Genomic DNA, 22,248 nt, shown 5'->3' with positions numbered 1-22,248 from the left:
TAATTTTTGGCTAAAACATCTGGGCCCACAGGCACTTCCCATCCAGCCAGAGCCCAGGCATGGCCAGTACCAAAAGCTCTGACTGTACAGGAATTCCTTACACCAGTTTTAAAAACAAGATTCTTTAAAATCACATGATAAGGCTAATATAATAATTCACACCTCCTATATTTGTCAGGGTAGAGATGCTCTGAGCTCGGCAGGCTCTTGAGATGGTCTGTGACCAGGATTGGAACTGCATCCCAAACCGTCAGGACAAAGGAGGCATTCTTACAAACTCAGATAACCTTATCTAGAAATCTGAAAATATTTTAAAAATCATGAATGCAAAGCTAGCATAGACAGCTAGAAAACAAGGAAAAATCTTTGGGTAACATGTCCTATAGGCAATTATAGACAAATAGCAAAGTACATAAGAAGAAGAAGAAGCAGAAGCAGCTGGCTATAGAACTGTGATAATAACTTTATCACATCAGTGAATTCACATTATATAATCAAAATATCATCAATAAATATCTTAAAACCTGAGATAACACTTAAAACTCATAACTGATAGTTATAATATAGAATTATTAATAATACTTGTGTTATCTGCAAAATGCAACAAAGGTTGCTCATTTGTTTTTTGTTTTTCTTTTCATTTTTCTTCTATTATGAGCAGGCATTTAAAGCTCCAATTCTATTCACTGGAGACGCCTTGAGAAGAAAATTTTTGAGGGAGGGTAGGAGGGAAAAACCAAAACAAAAAATCAACTCGTCCCTCTGAAAAGAATATCTTTCGCCCACCCCAAAGGCGGTGGAGGCTGTTTGGCCCTGCCCTGAGTGGGTCTTTGGGGCTTCAGGGGCCCCAGGGCCCCCCCACATTGAGGTTCCCTCCCTACCCTCTTTGGTTCTGTCTCTCGGCCCCCCTTTCCGAGGTGGTGCCAAGGGCTGGGAACGCTGGCTATCTCCCCCTGCCTTGCTGGCTATCTCCCCCTGCCTTCCCCGCCCCTCGGGGCAGTGAAGGAGGCGGTGGCAAGGACGCTGTCCATTGCTGCTGAGGCCCGCCTTCATCTTTCTTCACTGAACGGGGCCCGGCCTGAGTCACGCCTCTCCCCGCCCCCCTTTGCGGCAGAGACTGAGGCGACGGCGGGGAAAGGGACACATTCCGGCCCGAGCCTGCGCCCGCGCCCGCTGCAAGCGTGGCTGGGACCGGTCCCGCCCGCATGGCGGGTACAATTAGATCTATCTCTGCCTCCTCTTGACTTTTATATGTGCTGCTGAAAGTTGGCTTTTTCTTTTCATCTTTTAAGACCAATATATTTTCTTTCTTATTATCTAGGCTCTGTTCACAGGCTAATACCATAAAAAGCTGAACAGACTCCAACTCCTCAAAATATCTGTCCCCGTGTAGGTGGTGGGATATTAAACTTGATATCAATCTTCGGTCAAAACTCCTGAATTTAGGCCATATTTCTCCCTTATGTTATAAATGCCAATACGATATTCCAATTAAAATAATAATTTGGTTTATTAATAAAGATTGAATCACAGAATTTCGATAAACCCAAAAACAGCGGAGACACTTGACAGTCTTTTTCCCGGGAAAATGCCAAGGGTGAACTGTGAGACACAGAACCTGGCAGTCTGCTGTCTCCCCTACGGTTCACAAATTTGCCCGGTTCGGGGCTTAGTTTTTATACACTTTATTCTGCCCTTGGCAATATTTCCCCATATTTCCCTTTGTTTCCCGGCTAGCTATTCAAATTCAAGGGTGTCTCCGACCAGGCTGAAAAGAGTTCTTTTCTCAGTTCATATGTTAATGTCCAATTTCTATAGATCCTTATGACTGATGAATGGTTGAGATATGGATGATAGTGCCTGATGATCTTCGAGGGTGTCAACTGAGGTGTGGATCGCTTGGCCACCTTATCTTGATGGGTCTCCTCCTGGTACTCGGTTTTCCAGTAAACCTTTTGTTTCTTTCTGAATGGGAGTTCCTAGGGTGGCACCTCCTTTTTTCAACATTTTTAGTTTCACCATCTGCTACAAGGTCTCCTGAAACATATACTTTATACAACACGCATTTATACAGTTTTATAGTTTTTCAATTAACCATAAGAACATGAATTAATCATTTCACATTTTTCACACTTATCTAATTCATAAGTTGGCCACATTCTGTCTGAGAGCCTAATAAGTCTAGGTTTTAAAAGCATAGACTTTTTCCCAAATAAATTCACCCAGTTTTTTAATATTAACTAAATTCACCCAGTTTTTCAGTATTAACCCCAGAGGGCTATCTCTTGGAATAATATTATTATCACCTTCTCTGGAGAATGCACAACCCATTCTGATATCCAAAAGTAAAGAGCAAAAAACCACAAACAAACAAATACGACTCAGGATTAAAACTCAAGACCTTCAAAGCCACAGCACAGACACTAATCCCCTCCGCCACACCTTGGCTGTAACAACATATGCAGCACAGCTGCTCCAGGAGCCTCAAAGGTCCCCAAGCAAGACAAACAGCTCCTACTGCAGGCGAGGCATCCCACAGGACAACGCAACCTCTCCTGCAATCCCTCTGCTCTCACCCACGGATAAAGAGCAAGACAGCCCTGCCTAGAACCCTGGGGTTCCCCAAACAAAATTACAATTTACAAATATCTACTAGCACCTGACCCAGATGCTAAACAGAATACCCCTTTATTCACTCACGTGCCTCTGTTCCAAGGGTTCTTGGCTCTGATACCTCTGGACCTCTGCTGGCAGGATAAGGGGGCTTCGGTCCAAAGAGGATTTTCCAGATGCCTCACCCATACCACCAGAGTCGCCAGAAACTGATGCCTTAAGAAGCTGAAACAGAGGGTAGGCAGAATTAAAGGAATAAAGTGAGTATTTATTTAAGTGCCTTCAAGGCCACACCCTGGCAACACCAGAGCCACAGTAGTGACTTTGCCGGGATAGCTCCAAGATGGAAGCAAAAGGACGGCCTCGTCACGAGGTCTCCTACTTTTATAAGTTCCAGTCCATTTGCATATAGCCGTCACCTGTCCAATCAATAATTCTAAATCACCAAGCTTCATCTTCCTGGCTTGCCTCCTTTCCACGTTGTTTATGCTCCAGGCCTGGAGTTTGAAGAGAGTGTCCTTGAGTCCCCTGCTGGGACAAAAATTGCCCTACCCCCATCATCCTGTGAAAAGATCCCAGCACCACTTAATATGAAAGTGAAAGCTACCCACCAAAGTAAAAACAGAAAACCCCAAACCTAAGGCATCAGCATGGCTGCAGCTCTGCGGGGGAGGGGGAAATCAAGAAAACGAGGCCTCCATTTTTCTGTAAAAAAACCTATACCTTAAATTTCAAGCGAAGCACCTCCCACAGCGTAAAAGCTGTCTCAAAGTGGCGAATGCCGCCCCATTTGCCCTTTTGCAGTGCCGCTTGGCCCCACGGGAAGGAGGGGAGGAAGCGAATGAGCAGTTCCTGCCGCTCATGGCAGGGGTGGGGGGGCGGCAAGCCAAGAAAGACCGCTCTTTGCCCTGTCGTGCAGGGCAGGGGAAGGGGAAAAGGAGTGAGAAGATCGCCCCAGCCATTCCTTTTGACGGCTTCCTGCGTAAATTCACGCGGGAGGGAAATGAAAACAGCGGAGGCTGTCGCGAAGTGTGTGCTGGGGGAGGGGGGGGACACTGCCCCTGCTCTCACTGCCACTGCACACGGCGGGGGAAACGGGAAAGGGGCAACCAGGCGGGCTTGACGGCCTCGGCCCGCCCCTGCCGCTGGCCCGCCACTGCCTCTTTCGAGCGGAGAGCCGGCGGCCCCCCTTCACCACCTATGGCGGGGGGAACCGAGTACGGAAAAAAAGAGAGAGAGAGAGATTGCAGCCACTGCCGTGGAAGGCGGCAGTGCCCCGGAGCAAGGTGGGGGGAAAACTGAGCACAGGGAGACCGAGAGAGAAAAACCGTGGGCCGCCGGCGCTGGAGGCAGTGGCGCCACCGGCCCGGCGTGCCTCCCACCGGGTGGAAAGCTGGAGAGGAAGGCGGGAGCTGGGCTGCCGGCAGCACCAGCTGCCGGCCTCCCTCTGGGGCACAGGTCTCCCCTCTCCCACCACGCCCGTGAAACCACAGGGGCGGGGAGAGAATTGCATGTAAGGAAAACAGAAAAGGGGGGGGGGAATGGTCTGACCCTGTCCTACCGCCACCGCGAGGAGAAAGAGGGGGCTGGGCACAGTAAGAGACAGAGAGAGAAGGCAGAGATCGAATCGGTGCTGCCACAGCCTCTGTCGCACTGCACCCCCCACCCCCACGAAAGGAAAAAACAAAGTTAAAACACAGAAAACAATGAAAAAACAAGCCCTAAACTCACACAGATGTTATAAATGCCAATACGATATTCCAATTAAAATAATAATTTGGTTTATTAATAAAGATTGAATCACAGAATTTCGATAAACCCACCAACAGCGGAGATACTTGACAGTTTTCCCGGGAAAATGCCAAGGGTGAACCGTGAGATACAGAACCTAGCAGTCTGCTATCTCCTCCAACGGTTCACAAATTTGCCCGGTTCGGGGCTTGGTTTTTATACACTTTATTCTGCCCTCGGCAATATTTCCCCATATTTCTCTTTGTTTCCCGGCTAGCTATACAAATTCAAGGGTTTCTCTGACCAGGCTTGAAAGAGTTCTTTTCTCAGTTCATATGTTAATGTCCAGTTTCTATAGATCCTTATGGCTGATGAAGGGTTGAGATATGTATGATGACCGGAGACGGTCTCGCTGGGTCTCCTGCTGGTGCTCGAGGAGGCTGTCCGTTTCCCGTAAGCCTATTGTCTCTTTTCTGAATGGAGGCGCCTGCCTTTTCAGGGTTGTTAGTTTCACCATCTGCTGCAAGGTCTTCTAAAACATAGACTTTTACCCAATACACATTTATACAATTTTATAGTTTTCCAATTTACCATAAGAACATGAATTAATCATTTCACTTTTTCACACAGGCAATCACAAAAACAAGCACAGGTAAAGTTAAAAGCATAAAACACTCATAAGGTGAACTTTCCACCCTAAACTCACACAAGGGTACTAAGGAAATTAAAAGTTTTGATCCCGGTCCCCACCAACCACAGGCCAGGTGTTGAGCTATGCAGAGGAGGAAAGAATCGTTGTGTCACACTCAGGGTCTGGGAATCCGACCAGCTGTATCTGGGATGGGCTGGCATCTTTTAAAGTTACAGTACAGACCAGTCACGGTGGCTGATAAAGCAGGAAGCGCTGCGCAGCCATCCGTGATGCGAAGAAAGGAGAAGGAAAAAGCCAAGGAAGCGCCGTCTCTGCCAGCCAGGAGAGGTGGCTTGGAGACGCTTTGATCTTGCCCAGATAGAAATGGAAGGAGTCGGGCAGGCGAGAGAAGCTGTCGGCAGTGAAGAATTCCAGCTGCTCTTGTCAGGAAAGGTACAAACTGTCCTCTCGCAGGAGAGGTTGGTTCCCCAAGTTTTTCTGGAACCTCTGCTCAGCTGTCTGTTCTAGGAGTCAAAGTCCAGCTTTGCCAGGTGCCATCTGACATGCTGTTTTTTGGCAGGATTGATCTTTTTCTGTGGTCAGCAGGACCAGCCTTCTTTAGAAAAGCATGGGAATTTTTCACTTACCTCTCTGAGGAAGCAGGTAGCAATTTTTCAAGCTTTGCTACAGCGATCAGTCTCGGCTGCATTGACTTCATCTGAACTTCAGGGTCCCACCATATGTTGTTATGATTTTCGGACGGCACAGAAATAACAACAAGACTCTCGATATGATGATGGAAATGTGAGCAAACTTTATTCTTCTAAATTCTACTTTTATAGAGTAGTTCGGTACAAAGAACATAATTGGTCATTAGAGTCTACACCCTTTTGTAAACATCTTTTTCCAGTAAACATGTTGGAAAAACACCACCTGTGGATGGTTTCTCACTTCCCAAGGTTTGTTTGAATTCCTGCTTAAAATTTTCCCAGGGCAGAATGAGAAAGTTGCTCGCCTGCCTTTCGCACAGACACTGGCAGAGCCTGAAGCCTAAATTCAGACCAATTGTCAGTACCACAGTTCTGAATCTCAGGTTTTTTCCAGGTAGGAAGGGCTTGCTCCTCCCACTGGGTGGAGCATCTCACAATGGAATGATTTAATTTCATCAGTCATGTGGTGAGCCTTAATGGCTCATTAACAGCAGATATCCCCCTGGAGGGAGGATGGGTCTTGGAAGAGATCAAGAATATTGCTCCCCTGGTTTTAACAGCTGGCCCATTAACAGAAGGCATCCACCCCCTCCCCCCTGGAGTTACAAGAGATAAAGGATGTCCCTGGTGCCTTTCAGAATGGGGTCCCACCCTGCCCAGGCTAGCTCAGGCACCACGACAAGCAGCAGGTACGGCTGGCAAGCAGCGCAAACCAAGCCAATCCAGTGGGTCTTGGTTCCTACAAAACGTCGAGGGCACAGGTGGCAAGCGGCAGATGACAGCAGAGAATGAAGGGAGGAGCCGGCCAAGTAAATCCAAGGGGGTTTATTTGAGGGGTCAGGAGGAGCCTCCCCCCACCTGCCAAGAACTTGCTCTGACCAATCCGCTTTTGGCTTTTTGGGACCCCTTTTTAAGGGGGAGGGGGATACAGAGGGCAGTGAGGAGCGTGCAATCGAGTTCAATACAGAAGGGGCTAGGAAGGTGACTGACACAAGCAAGGACCACACATAAGGGAGGGGATGGGTTTTTCCCCGAACCTAGCCAATCATTCGAAGCTCCTCACAGAACTTTCTAGCTCTGAGGCAGGGCTCTGAGGTGACAGGCAGGCTCCAGGGAGGAGGGGGGAAAGGATTGACACCTAACAGTTACTGGGGGAGTTCCAGGGGCAACTATCAGGAAGGCAAAACAGGGGGTACAAGGAACAAACCATCTTGCAAAGAACTTAGAAAAACTTATAAAATATAAAGAACTCAACACACCACTACAAAAGGAAAAAAAAAAAATCTCCCCAACTGGTTTCAACAGATGAAATAGAATACACATTTTTTTGTTACATAACCCAAGACATTATCCACCCCTTATTCTATTACCATCTGTATCATCATAAAAAAATCTGATTTAAAGTATGCATTCTAATGGAGTGCCTTAATAATGATCCATAAGTGTTTTATATGAGTATTTTAATGCAACGTTCAGTTTCTCTGCATTTCTACTGATTTTGCATTATAACTTGATTGCATTTGAATATAACACATTTTATTTTAAAGCCTTGATGCTGGTTTTGCATCAGTTTGGCTCTAGAAGGTTTCAGTGTTCTAAACATTAGTATTCTGAATTAAAGCTCAGGTACTCTTAGCTCTCCAAATTTATTAACTACTGATAAAATGTGTGATTTCCCCACTGAATGTGCATATCTGAGATCCCATTAGTCAGTTTATTTTAAGCTGTCTATTATATTACTTTAGAAAAAAATAATTGTCCTAAATATAAAGTAAGAAAATAATTATTTTAATTAAGATCTAGTTAAATGGCATAAATTCATTCTTAAACCACTCCTACCATTCACTGGAACAGTGCCAATTAATGCGATAAGTATATGCCAAGGCCCAGCTTATTGCAATGAACTTTTTCTTCTTAGAATCATCATGGCACTTCTCTTCCAGATATTTCTCCATCTCATTTGGGTTTTGAATGTGTTCACGTGAAAATTCCTAGGCTAGGGGATCAGAAAATTCTTTTAGGGTCCGGCCCATTCTCTCTCATTCTTTACACTACTCAAGATTTTCCCTGCCTGGGTCTACTTCTGGGTCAGGGCTCTCATCAGCTCCTCTGGACATACCAGCCCTCACTCTAGACATGCTGCAGACCATATAGAGGAACTTACCAGATAAAATGCCAGGAAAGCGGTCTCTTTAACATTCAGGGGAAACTGAACATTCTCAAAAAGTGATGTAACAGAATCAAAAGAGAAAAAGGCAAGGCAAGGCTGAAAAGCCTCATCCCCTGCTCCTCCTCTAACAAACTGGGTGCAAATTATTAATAAACCCCCAAAACAAGCTACTGGATGCAAGGTAGGACAAAGAAACCATACACCATATATATCTTGAAGAGACTTCAGTACCTTTGCAAACTCCCTGTAAATCATTATCACCGAGCCCAGCAAAATAGCTATTCTAATCTATGTCTTTCTACTATAAAAACTGCGTGTTAGGGACAATACTGGAACTATCTTGGGATAAAAAAAAATAAGCCTAGGGACCAGAAGGGTATTATAACCTCAAAGAAGAGACACAGGAAGGCCTCCATCCAGAAAGACATTATGAATTCAAGCAGCATGGCTACTGACTGCTTTATCCCAATACAGAGTATCTACAACCAAAATGCAATCAGTACAGGTTTTTTCTACTTTCTCAAGCCCCACATTAGGTGCCAAAAATGTATTTGTCCTGGTTTAGGGCAAATTTGGGAGGAAACTTCCAAAGGGGTCTTTTTAGAAAGCAGATTCAAGCAGCCCTTCTCCCAGCTGGTTTGGGAAAAGATTTCTTTGAAGAAAAGTGGACAAAACCTGTTTATTTAACAAGCAGAGTATTCACAAGCATAAAAAAAAAAAAATAATAATATTAAACAATGGAACCTCTCACTGTTCTGAAGAGATGGCAAATCCAGAAAGTCCTTGTTGGGGGGTGTAGTTTGGCTTGCTCAGTCTCTTACCAGTCCCTCCAGTGCTGGAATGCAGCATCCTGGGCCCCAGTGGGCCACAGGTGTGAGCTCCTGGTGTTTCTCTGAGTTTTCAGCCCAGAGCAGGGACAATCAGTTCCAAGAAAAAGAAAAGTTACAGTCAGGGGAACTTCTCTGCCTTAGCTAGCTAAAAAAAAAATTAACTAAAAAGCATAGGAGAGCTCTCTCCCGCTGTCAGTGCTGCAACTAACACAGTCCAGGAGCAGAATGGGGAGGAGTGAGTGCAGTTTCTGAAAACAAACTGCACACTTCTTCTCCCCACCTTTGCTCTCGGAACCAGTCTTAAATGTGCAGAACTTAATATCCAGCATAAACAGAACATACAATTAGGGATACAGGCATCATAAAGTCACTCTAGGACACTGACTTGTATGCTTTGCTGCGGGGATGTAGGCAATGCCTTAAAAAGGATGAAAAGTTCATTTTCACGACAGAAAACCTGCTGAGAGAAAGTTAGAGGAGAGGTTGTCTAAGCTTTGAATTAGAGAGAGGTTCCAGCCTTAATATCAGAGCAGTTCTGTTCACAGAGAGATGGTAGCTAGTGTTGGGGGTCAGTGGGTATGATTCCATGAAATTTATTACAGAATGAGGCTACAATTTGGAAAACCAAGGTGAATGGATTTTTATGTTATCTCTGTGACAGTCTTTTATCAAGGGACAGATAAGATGAACTATTTTTTCTATGATGGTAACGATATATAGAAATAGTTTACCCAAATCTCAGTCTACAGAACTTTGATTGCCAACATGTTTAGTTGCTAGCAGAAAGATTTTGAAGTACAGCCCTTTGGTCAGTACAGACTAAGGTAAATTGTATTTCCACAGTATCTATATGGTCACAAATTACCTTTCCAAATATGTTTGAAGGACTGGAATAATTCACAGTTTGTTTGGTCTCCAGTAAAGTCTCACTGAGTGTCTTGATACACTTAATTCTGGATAGTTGAATTGATTTCTCTGTTTGGCCTTGGGGCTTCCTGTACGCAGAACAATATGTGAAAGTTATTGTCCTCTCTAGTTAACCTTACTACTGAAGACCTTACACCCTGCTTGCTTTTAGCTTTGCTATTTATTGTGTCTGCAGGAAAGCAAGAATGACAAGCCCAACTAAGTGATGGATATCTTCCCACATGAGAATATAATCTTTATGTGCTCTGTGACTGCAGGGCACCAACAGATTGCCTTAAAGAAGGACTGGTGCACTGAATACAAATGCTTTTGGCATCTGTACATACTGAAGCTTTTCTGTTCAGTCTGAAGGGGAGTGAATTTAACACCAAGCTGATTTTGTGGTGGATATTTTTGTGCTGCTTTTACAATAGGGGTGTCAGGGTGTGGGTGTATGTGGTGTGATGACAGACATGATAGGAAGTGTAAATAAGAAATCCTAGTGAACTTTTTCTGACAGTGGACCTCATCCCCCTTTCTCTAATGTGCTTGGTATGTAATGTGATACTCCATATTTATTACAAATCAATACCTCCATTTTTTTTTAATTTGGTTCCCATTGTATATTCCTTCTAAGCTCTTTTCTAACGGGTTTGTAACATCTAAATTGTCAGTCATTCAATTAGTCATTAGAAGCTGCTTTCTAGTTTGTTGTGACACTAGCATATCGAGACAAATAATTTCTGCAAGACAAAATTAAAACATCAATAAAGAAAATATCAATAAGAGAATGTTATGATACATTGTTAAAGAAATGTTTGTCCTCATCATTATTTTATTTTGTGTGTTCTTATTCATTCCATTTGCCTTAGAAATTGAGAAAAAGCCCATATAAAGGCATCTGGTTTAGTTAAATTCACTTTCAGAAAGGGGTTCCAACTGCCTAAAACTCCAATGACTATAGATAAAAGGAAGTGTATATTTCTCTCCCTCTTTTTCTGTCTCTTTGCTCTTCTGTCCATACCTTTTGAAAGATGCCTTGAAAATTGCAAAGAAAATCATACTTAACCATGTGCCAGACTGGACAGGTTTTGTGTGTGATCTCTCTTAAATTCTGTTGAACATAAACCCCAAAGTCTTTCTTTAGAATACAAAACATTTTCCTCTGGACTACCTCTATCCACTGAAAGGCTGTGAAAAAGAGAAAGGTGCTGGCTTTTTGCCAGCTGTACTGTATTTTTTGAACTTTGGGGATAACAGTAGCTGTGCAAGAGGTCATGAACTTGAAGATGTTGCAGTCCTTTGGAGACCAAAAATAAGACTTAGGACATATTTTAGTTACAGGGTTTGGAGTAGGACAATTTAGGCTTCACAAGCAAAGAGTCTTGAGATAACCTTGGGCAAAAAAATGAGTATACTAACTTCCTTTAAAAAAAATCAATCATCCTGAACAGCATAGTACAGCTGCTTACCTGTAAGATCTTTAAGACTTGGGAAAAAAACCAAAAAGGCCTTTAACTTGCCATTTTTGGGTTTGAGAGAATAGAAAGTATGGGATAGAGCTAAGTCCTCACATTCTGGAGAAGTCAATTGAAGATGAAAATAAAGCTTACACACTGCTGTATGAATGTGGTTCATAGTAGAAGGCAAGTATTTCTTAATATTCTTCTTTGGAAAACCTGTTTGAAAAAGAAAAAAAATCTTATTTCTTAAGGACTCACAGTTTTATCCACAATCTCTTTCGTTTTTCTCCAAACACTGCAGTACACTTACTCAAGGGTGGGAAGATGTTAATTAAAAAAATACAGCATCAGTTAAATGCTCCACAGAATTTAAAATTAAATGTCTGCTGAGATTATTTACTATCATGCTTGCTATAAAGGTATATGGCTCTTGTATGGAATCTTCTGATAATTTGAGATATGTCACTGCCCTCTCTTGGTGAGAGTTAAAACTGACCTCTTTTTCACAAACCTTAACTAATGAACAAAAAGGGTTTTTTCTTTGTTTTGAGTGGGTTTTTTGCCAGGAAATCATAGCATGTTGGATATTGTGGATTAATAGTTATCCATGAAGTTGTGATGGCTCTGCTATTTATTTCAGCCTGTTTGTGAGTGAGCTTACTGATTTGTTCTATGATGTGTGCTCATATGTGTTTAGGAACATTTATTTAAGTATTCAGCCTTATAAAAACATCATGACAATATATTTGTTTCCATAATTGCATACGAATTTTCAAAAATATTGGTTAAAAATAATTAAATGATGTCTGTGTCTTGTGAGCAGTGACAAAGGTAATGACATTCTAATTTCTTGCTGGAATAATTACCTAGTCGCTATTTTATTAAAACCTATCAGTTTAGGCAGCTAATTCAGGGTCCTGTGTTAACAAGTAATCTTCATCTAACACATGCAGATTGGAGGTACTGCCCTCAAAAGCAGTTCCAAATTGCAGAAGGCATCTGGAGATATTTGTTAGCTAATTTCAACTGTTTTCTGTCAAAGGTTATAAAAACTTTCCTCCTCTGTGAAAAGAAGATCTAGATTTGCAAGCTGTCTGAGTTACCCCTTAATTGATCCCTTATATTTGGGAGAACTGAGAAGTCATACATGGAGCCATAAATCATGATTGATTTTTTAACTGTGTGCTATTATGAACAGTTTTGTGAAACACATCACAAAAACATGAGGTTTGATTTCCCTGCCATGATTAAATCTGATTAGGTTAAATCAGGGAGTGTATTTAAACTTCAGTTAATCCTGTGTTTTACTTCAAAGTAATCAAATTCTTCAATGATAGCATTATTGGTTTGGGAAGGCTGAGGGTTTATACTGCAGGAGGAACTGTAATTTAGAAATTACACATTTTGTGTATATAACTTGCAACTCCCAAAGGGATCTTTTTGATGAGTTTCACTGTGTATTTCAGGATGTCTTTATTATGGCAATATTTACAAAGGAGTGAATGGGAAAAAATAAACCAATAAGTCTTGTCTTTTGACAACGTTTCTTCAAGCCAAAGAAATGAAAACAGAAATGTGGTACACGTCCAGAGCCACACAAGCAGTTCAGCATCCATTGTGTTTTCAAAGCACAGAGATGTTTCTTTGTATTGAGAAATACTTAAAACAAGAATGGCTGTTATTGGTAGAATTACAAAGTTAATCCGTGTTAGATGTATTTATACAGAGCAATGACTTTTTCTGCACCAAATGCAAATTTGGCAAGTGGCCCTAGTTTGAAAGGATGGAGGATTAGATGTGTCAGTGGTTAAAAGTCTGAGCTATGCCAAGAGCACAGCAACTTTCAAGAAAAAGTCTGAAAGGGAGGTAAATTATGATGGATAGGCAAGGAGAGCCTCCTGAAGCTCACAAAGGGAAGGGATCTGCACGTTTACTGCCTGAAGTCACTATCCCCCTCCAAGCAGCTCTTTGTTACTATGCAGGATGTCTTCCAAGAAAAGATTGCCTTTTTCCTTTCCTGTCTTCCACTCAGTAGGCAGTACCATGACCTGAGTTTTCACTCAAGGGCTTTCAGGAACTCTGCAGATCATCTAGCCTCTTGTTTGCTGTCCTGCTTGTGATCTGCATCCATCAGTGGCCCTCTCTGAGAAATGTGTGGGGAATAGTTGAACTTTTCTGGCATGCGGCATCAGCAGGTCTGACTTTATAATGAACAAAGGTCGTTCTCTCTATGAATTCTCTCAGCTTCCCAGCAGTTTAGCCAATCAATCTGTAAGGAGCCTCTGCAAATGTCACCTTGCAAACTGACTACATACTTTGGCAGGAAATTAGAAGGAGCAAAAACAGTTCAAGAACCAGGTTGAGACAGTTATTAAATTTTTTGCCTGTGTCTTTACTGAAAGGGGAAACAATCATATCTCTGGGAATACACAAGACAGAGAGTCAAACAGACTTGATTAGCATAGCTAGTTTGATAACCAAGATGCCATGGCAGGAACAAACAGAACTGTGAAAATTACAGGAGATGGGATTACACCTGCTTACAGGAAGAGAGAAGATACAATCAACTTCTGCAAGCAAAGAATTGTTGTAAAATGCATGAGTTTTCTGTGTGATTTTAAACCTGATTATTGTAGTAGAAATTATTAACCTGTTTGAAATAGTATATAAGCTTTTGGGAAACCTGAGTAAAATGGAATTCTGATCACCGAATCAGTCTTCCCGTCTCTCATCAATCGCCAATACATATCTCTTTCAACATAGCAAAAAAAAGGAATCGTGACACGTTTTAAAAATGCAATGTATTTGATGCAGCAATCTTGGCATACAGTTGTTGTGAAGTGCCTCGAGGCTGCCACACAGTTCCCTGCCTTCTTTCTTGTGTAGCTGTTATTTCAAGTCCGTCTTGTGGGACACGTCCCATTCCTACTGCATTTTTGAAGGAGACAGGCTCACAACTAGCTGCAATTCTCTACTGAGAATTTCTGTATTAGTAAAAAGGCCAGGTTTAAACTTAAAAGTACAAACCTGGCTGGCATTTCTCCATGTCTCCATTTCTCTGTGTCTGGGATTTGACTAGTCTGGGCAGTCACCCCTTGGAGGTGAGTTTTAGACTGACCCCTGGTGCAAACTAGAGACATGAGTGTGGGGCAAGCATACAGGAGCTCAAGGTGAGTGGTAGGAAGAAGCCCTTCAATAATGTTGTGGAACAACAATACATCTTTTCCTCTTCATTTTTAGTTTCTGATATCACTGGTAATACAACAGTAAGGATGTTCATTTTCATGTATCGTCATTAATGTGGAAACAGAAAAGTTTAGAACACAAAATGTTGTTTTGGGAGAAGTCTGGGCAGGGAATGAATATAGCTACTTCCTATGCTGGCTTTCTGTGTTGTCCATCCATTGGTTTTGCTGTTCAAGCGTTCCAAGTTCATGTGGTTGTGAGAAATGCTAAAAGCTGGATACAGATATCTGCTCTGCTCCTCTTTACAGTTACAGTTTACTGTCCAGTTTTTCCTACTGACTTCCTAAGAAGTTGGAAAACTAATTGGAAAGAAAAAAATATTTTTAGCTTTTTGTCACTGCGCCCAGATTTCTCCCTGTAATTCAACAAATGAAAAGAATTCCCAATGCAGTGCCCACTTGTAATTTTTAACTATGTGCATATTTTATTTTTGTAGAAATAGCTATAGTGCCTTTAAATTGCACCCCTGTCTTAAAGCACAGAGCACTAGGAAGACCTGGGCTAACTGAGAAAATGTTTTGGCTGAGCTCAGTTTTGAGTTCATAGTGAAGCTCATTAATATATATGTGCATATACATAGATACATATAGGTGCATGCACACATAGCTGCTGGCCTACAGTTTTCCTATAAAGCCCTAGACCACAGAGCTCTCTGTGGGAGAATAGATTGAATTGCCTCAAATACAGGATGTTCAGATATCCTGAATTCCCCAAAGGTGAGATGGACTTCTGACTCCAGTTCTTTCTACCTGTTTCTAAAGCCCTAGAGCTTTTCCTTCCTGAAGATCATATATCTTTTGGAAATCTGTTTCAAAGGGTGCCCAAGATCCTAGAAGGGATTGTTTGCTTCAGGCCTGCAAGATTCATGGGTTGCTTGTGGAAAGTAGCACATATTATTGCCCTTTCTATGTTTTTATTCCTATCCTTGTCATTGAGCCCTCTTTGAATCGAGAGTCACGCCAGCTCCTCTCTTCCCAAGTGCCCATGGTAAATGCAGAGCATCGCCATCAACAGTATTTATAGCAATAATGAATCCATTATGCTGAGACAGTCGTAGGAAATTGTGCTTGTGGTTTAACTTCTGAGATTAATGGCTTCACAGGGAGCCATTTTACCTCTAAGTTCTTCTTTTCTTCTTAACCTCCAGCATGTTTTTCCTTACATTCTTAACTCTTAATATTCTTGTCATCAGTTTTTTTCTTGTTTTCATCCCTCCCTAACATGATGATAGATGGACTCTGGGAACTATCAAATTGTATTTTCTTTTTCATCTGATAAATGAATGAATCACTCACCAGACTTTTATCACTCTAATATAAGTGTTTAATGAACCAAGAGACTTGGATGGGAAATGAGAAGAGGGTAACTTGCCTTTTTCTTTTTGTTGTTTTAGGCTTTGATGGAGCAGTTAATTAGAAATACCATGAATCCTTACAACAGATGAGGAGAAGGCAACTTTTTTTTTTTGCTCTTAAGTCATGGTCTGGTCCCTGGTCATGACTGGGTATCACTTATGGTCATTTTAATCTTGCTTTGTATTTTTTTTAACCATGTAGTATTTCTTAATCTTTGCACTTCTAACTTTATTCCTGATATTTAAGCACTAGTGAATCTTTTAGACTGCATGCTTTATCTGTAGCATATTGGATTGATTTTTCTATTGGTTGGAGTTATTCTTTGTGATAGATTCTCTTCACTGTAAACTGTTTGTATCTTCATGTAGGCTAGGAATAATTCTTCACACACACAAATACATGCATGCATGCATATATATATTTAATATGTATACTTTTTTCTGAAATGCTTAATTTCATTTTTTTTAAATTGCAACAAGACTAAAGTATCTGCAGAAAATTCAAAAAAGCTGCTTGAAGTCCTTATATATGTTAGACCCCTTTTAGGTGTAAATTTTCATGGATGGCTCTTTAGGGTACTTTAGAAATGGTCTTGTGGATTTGACACTAAATAATAAAGCCCACATAGACAAAGTTCCCATTCTTTGTTGTGTAAGATATTTATCTAATTGACACATCATTAATTTAAAAAAAAGGTATGTTAATCATTAAAATGTAAGATTGTAAGATAAAGCAGTGCACTCCAAAAGTAATTTTTAAGTGTGTAATGTGAATAAATACATGTATGTTAATTTTATTTATATAATTGTTCCTCAGAGACGGAAATATCATTCCAAACTAAAAGTATACTTGGTGAAAACACTAGAAGCATAGAAAGTTGTTTTTCCTTAGTAGGGGTGAGATATCAAAATTCACAAAGTTATTGGGAGCTGAGAGTCTTAAGCATATCAGATGATGAAAGTGCTTAGATTTATATGGACAATTTTTATAAATGCCAATCCAATTTTCCAATTGAAAATATGATTTGGTTTATTAAAAATCAAATTACAGAGTTTCGGTAAAACCAACAAGTGGAGTTACAGTGACGATAACCCGGGATCGTCAAAGGGTGAACCCGAAAGCATCCTCTATCGCACTGCAGTCCCCCAGTGTTCACAAATTGTCCAGGTTTTATACATTTTATTTTGCCCCTGGCATAAGATTTCCCCACAGTTTGTTTCCTTGGAATAGTTATTCGACTGCATCGCCGTCGCCTTCGTTGGTCTGCTGAATGGGGTCTCCTATGGGAGGGAGAAGTGTCAATTTCGGTCCTCCGAGTGAATGGAAGCTGAAACTTTTGAATGGACAGGCGTTCTCCTCTGGAGATCAGGTGTGATGATGAAGCTCTGATGGCTCTGCTGCTCATGGGAGGAGAACTGATTGCTTATCTTAATGTGTCTTCCTTTCTGATGCCAATCTCATCATCTCCAGTTCCCGACATTTCATTGTGTTCTCCTAAATGGTGGTTTCTGGGTGGTGCCTGCCTCGGAATTCCTCAATTCTGTGGCTGGCTGGAATTTAGTTACACTCTACATAACGTATTACATTCACCAAATCATGATTTTACCATATTATAATCCATAAAAACATGAATTAACCCACTATATTTATCACACAATTAAAGACTTAGGTTTCTAAATTTAGGTGCAGAAGTAATAACATCTAAGATATATTTACAACTTTACAGGTATTTATTCCATTTAACAAAATGCATAGAAATGTATGCTCAATTAAGCTCTGAGGGTGATTTATCCATGTGAATTTTAAGCACTATATATTAATTTGTGATTTTTTGGTTATTTGTCTGGTTTTGTTTGGATTTAAAAAATAGTACCTGCTTTAAAGGAAATATGGGGTTTTTTGGTAGCAGCACAATTTCCTGTCAAACTGTCTCACTTACTATCATCTGACATTTTCAGATGCCTCACCAGATGAAAGCTGGTGTAGTATGTTGGAAAAACCAATGGGAAACTGTAGCCCCGAGTCTCAAAGGTCACACAGAGTGAGTTTTAGTCCTTGAGGTAATAATTAACTTTGCTCTCTCCCTGCATATTTCCTTCAGTGAACATCCATGGTGTGCAGAGAACAGGCTCAGTGTTGTTCTAGAAAGCTATCAGCTCATTCCAGCTGCTTCGGGCATCGTGCCGCTCTTTGCACAACTCTTCACAGTATAAGGGCCTGGGCTCAACAAATTGATTTGAACCATTACACTGCAGGTGTCTGAAGTGGTCTCAGAGCTGCCCCTCCTGACTCCTGTCCCTCCTCACACTTGCTCAGGCAAGGGGACAAGAGACAGGGTCAGTTAATGGCCGTGAGTGTCCCTCACAAGGGCTGGTGCAAGCCCTCTCGTCTCCTCCCCATCTGTTCCTTGGTCCAGAAGTAGAGCTTCCTGCCAACTGCGTGCCTAGATTTGAAATTTCAGTGAAATAGCTTTAAGAAATCGTTTTCAGACAGAAGTGTGGTTGTTAGGGGTGCAGTATGCTTCCCTTTTTCCTTTCAATTACAATTCCAATAACTCTAGACACCGTGTTGAAATAAATGAGTGAATGTTGTAAAAACTACTACCCTCCTACTGTTCCTTGGTGAACAGGGCCCACGTGATTACAGATGAGCATCTAAGACTGGGGGATGGCAGGTAAATATGTGCCTTCCTATTGTAACTTCTCTTTCTAAAAAAGCTACTGCAAAACTTCATGGCTCTGAAAGTGGGTTTTTGAAGTTCCCAAGACAATCCAGGGGAACTTTACAACTTCTGTTCAAAGTATGCATCATCTGCAGCTCATGAGGCTGATGTTTGCTAGTGGCTCACCACAATGGTGCCACTGTGCTGTCAATGAGTGATTGTGCCCTTATAAAGCAAAACCCAGAATACCTTTCCGAATTGCACAGCCTACTTAACAGCAACAATCATTTGAACTGCTCTAATTATCAGATGAACTCCTCACTCCCATAGACGCTGTGAAGAGAGAAACTGTGAACTCACTGCTGGGCAGCAGCTTGATTGCACTTCCTTTCTCAAGGGCCATCATCAGACTGTCATTACTGATTTGCATTGTGCTTACCAGAGATTCCCAGCATCATCCATGAACCTATCATAGCTTCTAATCAATTCTATTCTTGCCTGTTATAAACGCCAGGACAAATTTATTGCCAAATTCAATAGTTTGGTTTATTAACATTCAAATTACAAAATTTAGAATCAAATTATAACAATTTCAAACAATAAAAACAAAACAATACGAACCCCACGAACAGCGAAACTTACTTGACAGAAGTTCTCCCGGGAAAAGTTGAGCCAAGGGTGACCCCAGAGACACAGGACCTGGCAGCCGGTGTCTCTAGCTGGGTTCACCCTTTGCTCATCTAAAGGCCCAACTTAAATACCCTCAACTTCCCCCTCGGCAACCTTCCTCCCATTGTTTCTCTAATCATCGGCCATTAACTTTGTTTACATTAAATCCCGAAAGGGTCCCCGGGCACATTCAAATGCTAATGTCCAGAGTTAGTCCTTGCTTTGAGTAGGTGTGTGATGACCGTTTTAAGTCCTTGCTGGCACGTAGCGTTTGATCGTTGCAAGTCCTGATGAGTTTAGCTGCATGTAGGCAGGGGTAAGTCATCAGCGCCTCGTGTTCTCACCTTCTATTCTTGGAACCCAGAACATCAGGGAGGTGCTTTACAGAAGTTTGTGAAACGTGCGGGTTGAGCAGACACACACATACCTTTATACAATATATATTACAGTTCCCAATCTACAATCATCTATAGAACATGAATTAAATAACCATATTTCCCACATTGCCCTTCTAGTGTGCTTCAATTTCTGTGCAGCTTAACACCTCAATAGAAATTGTCTCTTTTTCTTACTCTTTTTAAGGAACTGAGCTGATTGCCTGAAATTATCTTGCCTGGTAATTAGCTGTTACCTGTTAAGTCTGTTGTACATATAGTAAAACCTTGAATGACTGGCAATGGCCCTCTATACAACTAAGGCATTCATGGGTTGTAAAGACAGGCCAAGACAACTGCTGTATATGGAGAGAAAAATAGAAAAAATTGTAAGTCCCACTAGTGTGTCTGTAGCTGCACAGCAGTATTAGAGGTGAGGAGGCATCAGATGGTGTAAGCAATATCCTCAGCATCAAGTTCAGGTAGTACAGCAGCCTGGAAAGAAGATATTTCCTTTTTGTACTTTCAAAAAATTGGAGCTTGGAAATGGGAGCTTGGACATTCCTTAGGTAGTGTAGATTTCATGCTTCCCATAATTCACAATATGAACTTTTATGCACCAGATCTGTGCACATATCATGTTCATTGATGTCTGCAACCAATTTTATATATATACATACACAAAAATAGACAATCCTACCTCTTCACATTTCTTAGCCTTAGTGTTTATAGCTGTTGATGTTTATTTACCATTATTTATTTTTATTCTGAGCGAAGAAAGAAATTGCCTCTGTTTTAGTGTAATGCGTCATTCCTAAATCCTAACATTGCACCTCTCTTTTTAACATTCCTGATTCTGACTTCATTTCTCACACTGCTAGACTGTTACTAAACACAGAACTGCTTTTAAATGCATAATTGGTATCTCATTACCACTGGGGCTCTGATGTGTAATTACAATGGCAGCAGGAAATGGGCTACCAAATAGGTAACTCTAAACAGATGGGCAAAACAAGGTAAAGGGAGGAGCTTCACCTGGGCCATGACACATTGTTCCCCATGAGATGTGTAGCTTCCTCAGAAAAGTGGCTTCCTCAAGCTCCTTTTGATTTTCTGTCTACAGAATGTGAGTAGTTTTATTAGACTAACTTTAGGGTGCTTTATTGTCTTGTCCCTTCTTGAAATACAGCCCCTCCACCCCCAACATCAGCAACTGGGAATACCATGGATTAAAGGAGCCTCTGGTTTGAAGGTTGTCCAAACAGTCTCAGGTGAAAAAATCGGCACATTTTATACAGTCAAACATGCCTTGTAAGGCATTTTCAGTTTAATTTTCAACACATGTGGTACTTGGATATATAAAGTTTCTGCCTGAAAATTTACTACCTTGGACATCTACATTAAAAGACAGAGAGATATAATCTAGAAATTACAAAGTGGATTTAATACAATTCAAGTATTATAGAGTGTGGTGCTGCTTTTGGGTAGGAAAGTTTTGTTTATATTTTGTAAAATAAGACAAATTATATAAATCTAAACCATTTTGGGTTCTAAATTTTCTATTAGTTTTATGCACACTAACATAATAGCTCAAGAGGAACCACTATTAAGTTAGTTTCTTTTTTGTTTTCTGGGATGAAGATGTTATCATCATGTTTACAGTGTAGTCCTGTAGACAAATATAAACTCCTTCTGAACTGAAAAATATCCGAGTGCAGTGAAACCCAAACTACATAAACTCCATTCTTAGTGGAAGTCCTGGAGAAGGCATGAGCCAAGCAGGTGTTGTACTTTACATATTTAGAGATTTGACAAAACCAAATAAAACTACTGACAATTAAGTGCTGTGTGTTCCTGTAGGATGACACTTAAATGGTAGAACATCCTTTAATTTTGTTGAGTGTAATACATACAGTGAAAATGCTCCAGTGGGTTTCTAGCAGGGGCAAATAACTGGACACGCTGTTTATAAAATTCATATAACAATAAATGGTAAGCTTGCACCATACAAGTGAAGCAGGTATATAGATTTAATATACTTGCATAATTTGGGTCACCCAGTACAGTCACAGTATTGACTGGAGCTCTCAGGTTAGGTCCAGATTTCATATCTAGCTGTTCATTTTTATGTTGCTGCTCACCATTGAAAACCTCATAGCCAGAAGATATTAGTAAGTCCTGTTGAGGGGAAAAAAATTGTGCAACTTCATGAAAGTTTTTCTGCATTCTACTTGTAGAAATTGTCTGCTGTGCAGTCTTTTTCTTCCAGTTAAAAGCCTGATCTCAAGTCTTCTCCTTCCTTTGATTCTGAAAAGCCTTTTAGTGAAATTTTAACTATCTGTTTGAATCCACAAGTGAAATTTTGACCTCAGTGAAGTTATTCCCACAGGATGCCATTTTTCCAGGTGGTATTTTTCCAAAAGTAATTTCTGACTTTTTGACTTTTTCTTTATATGTAGAGCTAGACTAATCTAGTAGAACCATTTTTTTTTTCCAAAGAAACCTTTCCAAAATGTGAAGCTTCTGTCTGGGTATGGGAAGGGAAGCAGTATTTAGGAGAAATAAATAGAGTTGTATTAATAGGAGGAGGGGAAAGCATGAGCATTTGAACATACTGTTTTAGTATTTTGCAGTGTAATATTATCACAGAAAGGTAATGACAGTATTTAATAACAAATAAGAAAAGTCTGATTTTGACAGCAACAAATCTATTTCAGACAGTATAAGAAGGTGTTGAGAGGGTCCTCTAGTCCAGTATACTTTGATGAAGACTGATAGGAAATGCCAAAGTAAGAAAAGAAAAATGTTTTAGTCCTATATACCATCACACCTTCCAGCAGTGCAGGTTTTAAAGGCTTCTTAGAATAGGATAGTGCCTTTGTTTTTAA

General features: G+C 41.0%; 2 protein-coding genes and 1 long non-coding RNA gene across 3 annotated transcripts in view; 1 reads left to right on the top strand and 2 right to left on the bottom strand.

Moving 5' to 3' along the window:
* Positions 1-22,248, bottom strand: part of LOC134563453 (uncharacterized) — a 468,018-nt gene that overhangs the window by 128,000 nt on the left and 317,770 nt on the right. The gene's annotated exons all lie outside the window — the stretch shown is intronic.
* The window catches only part of LOC134563452 (glutamate receptor ionotropic, delta-2-like), an 845,768-nt gene that overhangs the window by 559,654 nt on the left and 263,866 nt on the right, over positions 1-22,248 (top strand). The gene's annotated exons all lie outside the window — the stretch shown is intronic.
* LOC134563368 (uncharacterized) lies at positions 1,492-5,693 on the bottom strand. The gene is made up of 4 exons (XM_063421253.1): positions 5,623-5,693; positions 3,337-3,802; positions 2,705-2,838; positions 1,492-2,049 (listed from the first exon to the last, which is right to left on the bottom strand). The coding sequence occupies exons 1-4, from the start codon at positions 5,691-5,693 to the stop codon at positions 2,016-2,018; spliced, it is 705 nt and encodes a 234-aa protein (XP_063277323.1). The 3' UTR covers positions 1,492-2,015.

Source organism: Prinia subflava, chromosome W (assembly GCF_021018805.1).
Source record: "Prinia subflava isolate CZ2003 ecotype Zambia chromosome W, Cam_Psub_1.2, whole genome shotgun sequence".
NCBI classification, from domain to species: domain Eukaryota; kingdom Metazoa; phylum Chordata; class Aves; order Passeriformes; family Cisticolidae; genus Prinia; species Prinia subflava.
The sequence above is the reverse complement of the archived record's forward strand: the minus strand, read 5'-3'. Positions and strand labels throughout refer to the sequence as shown.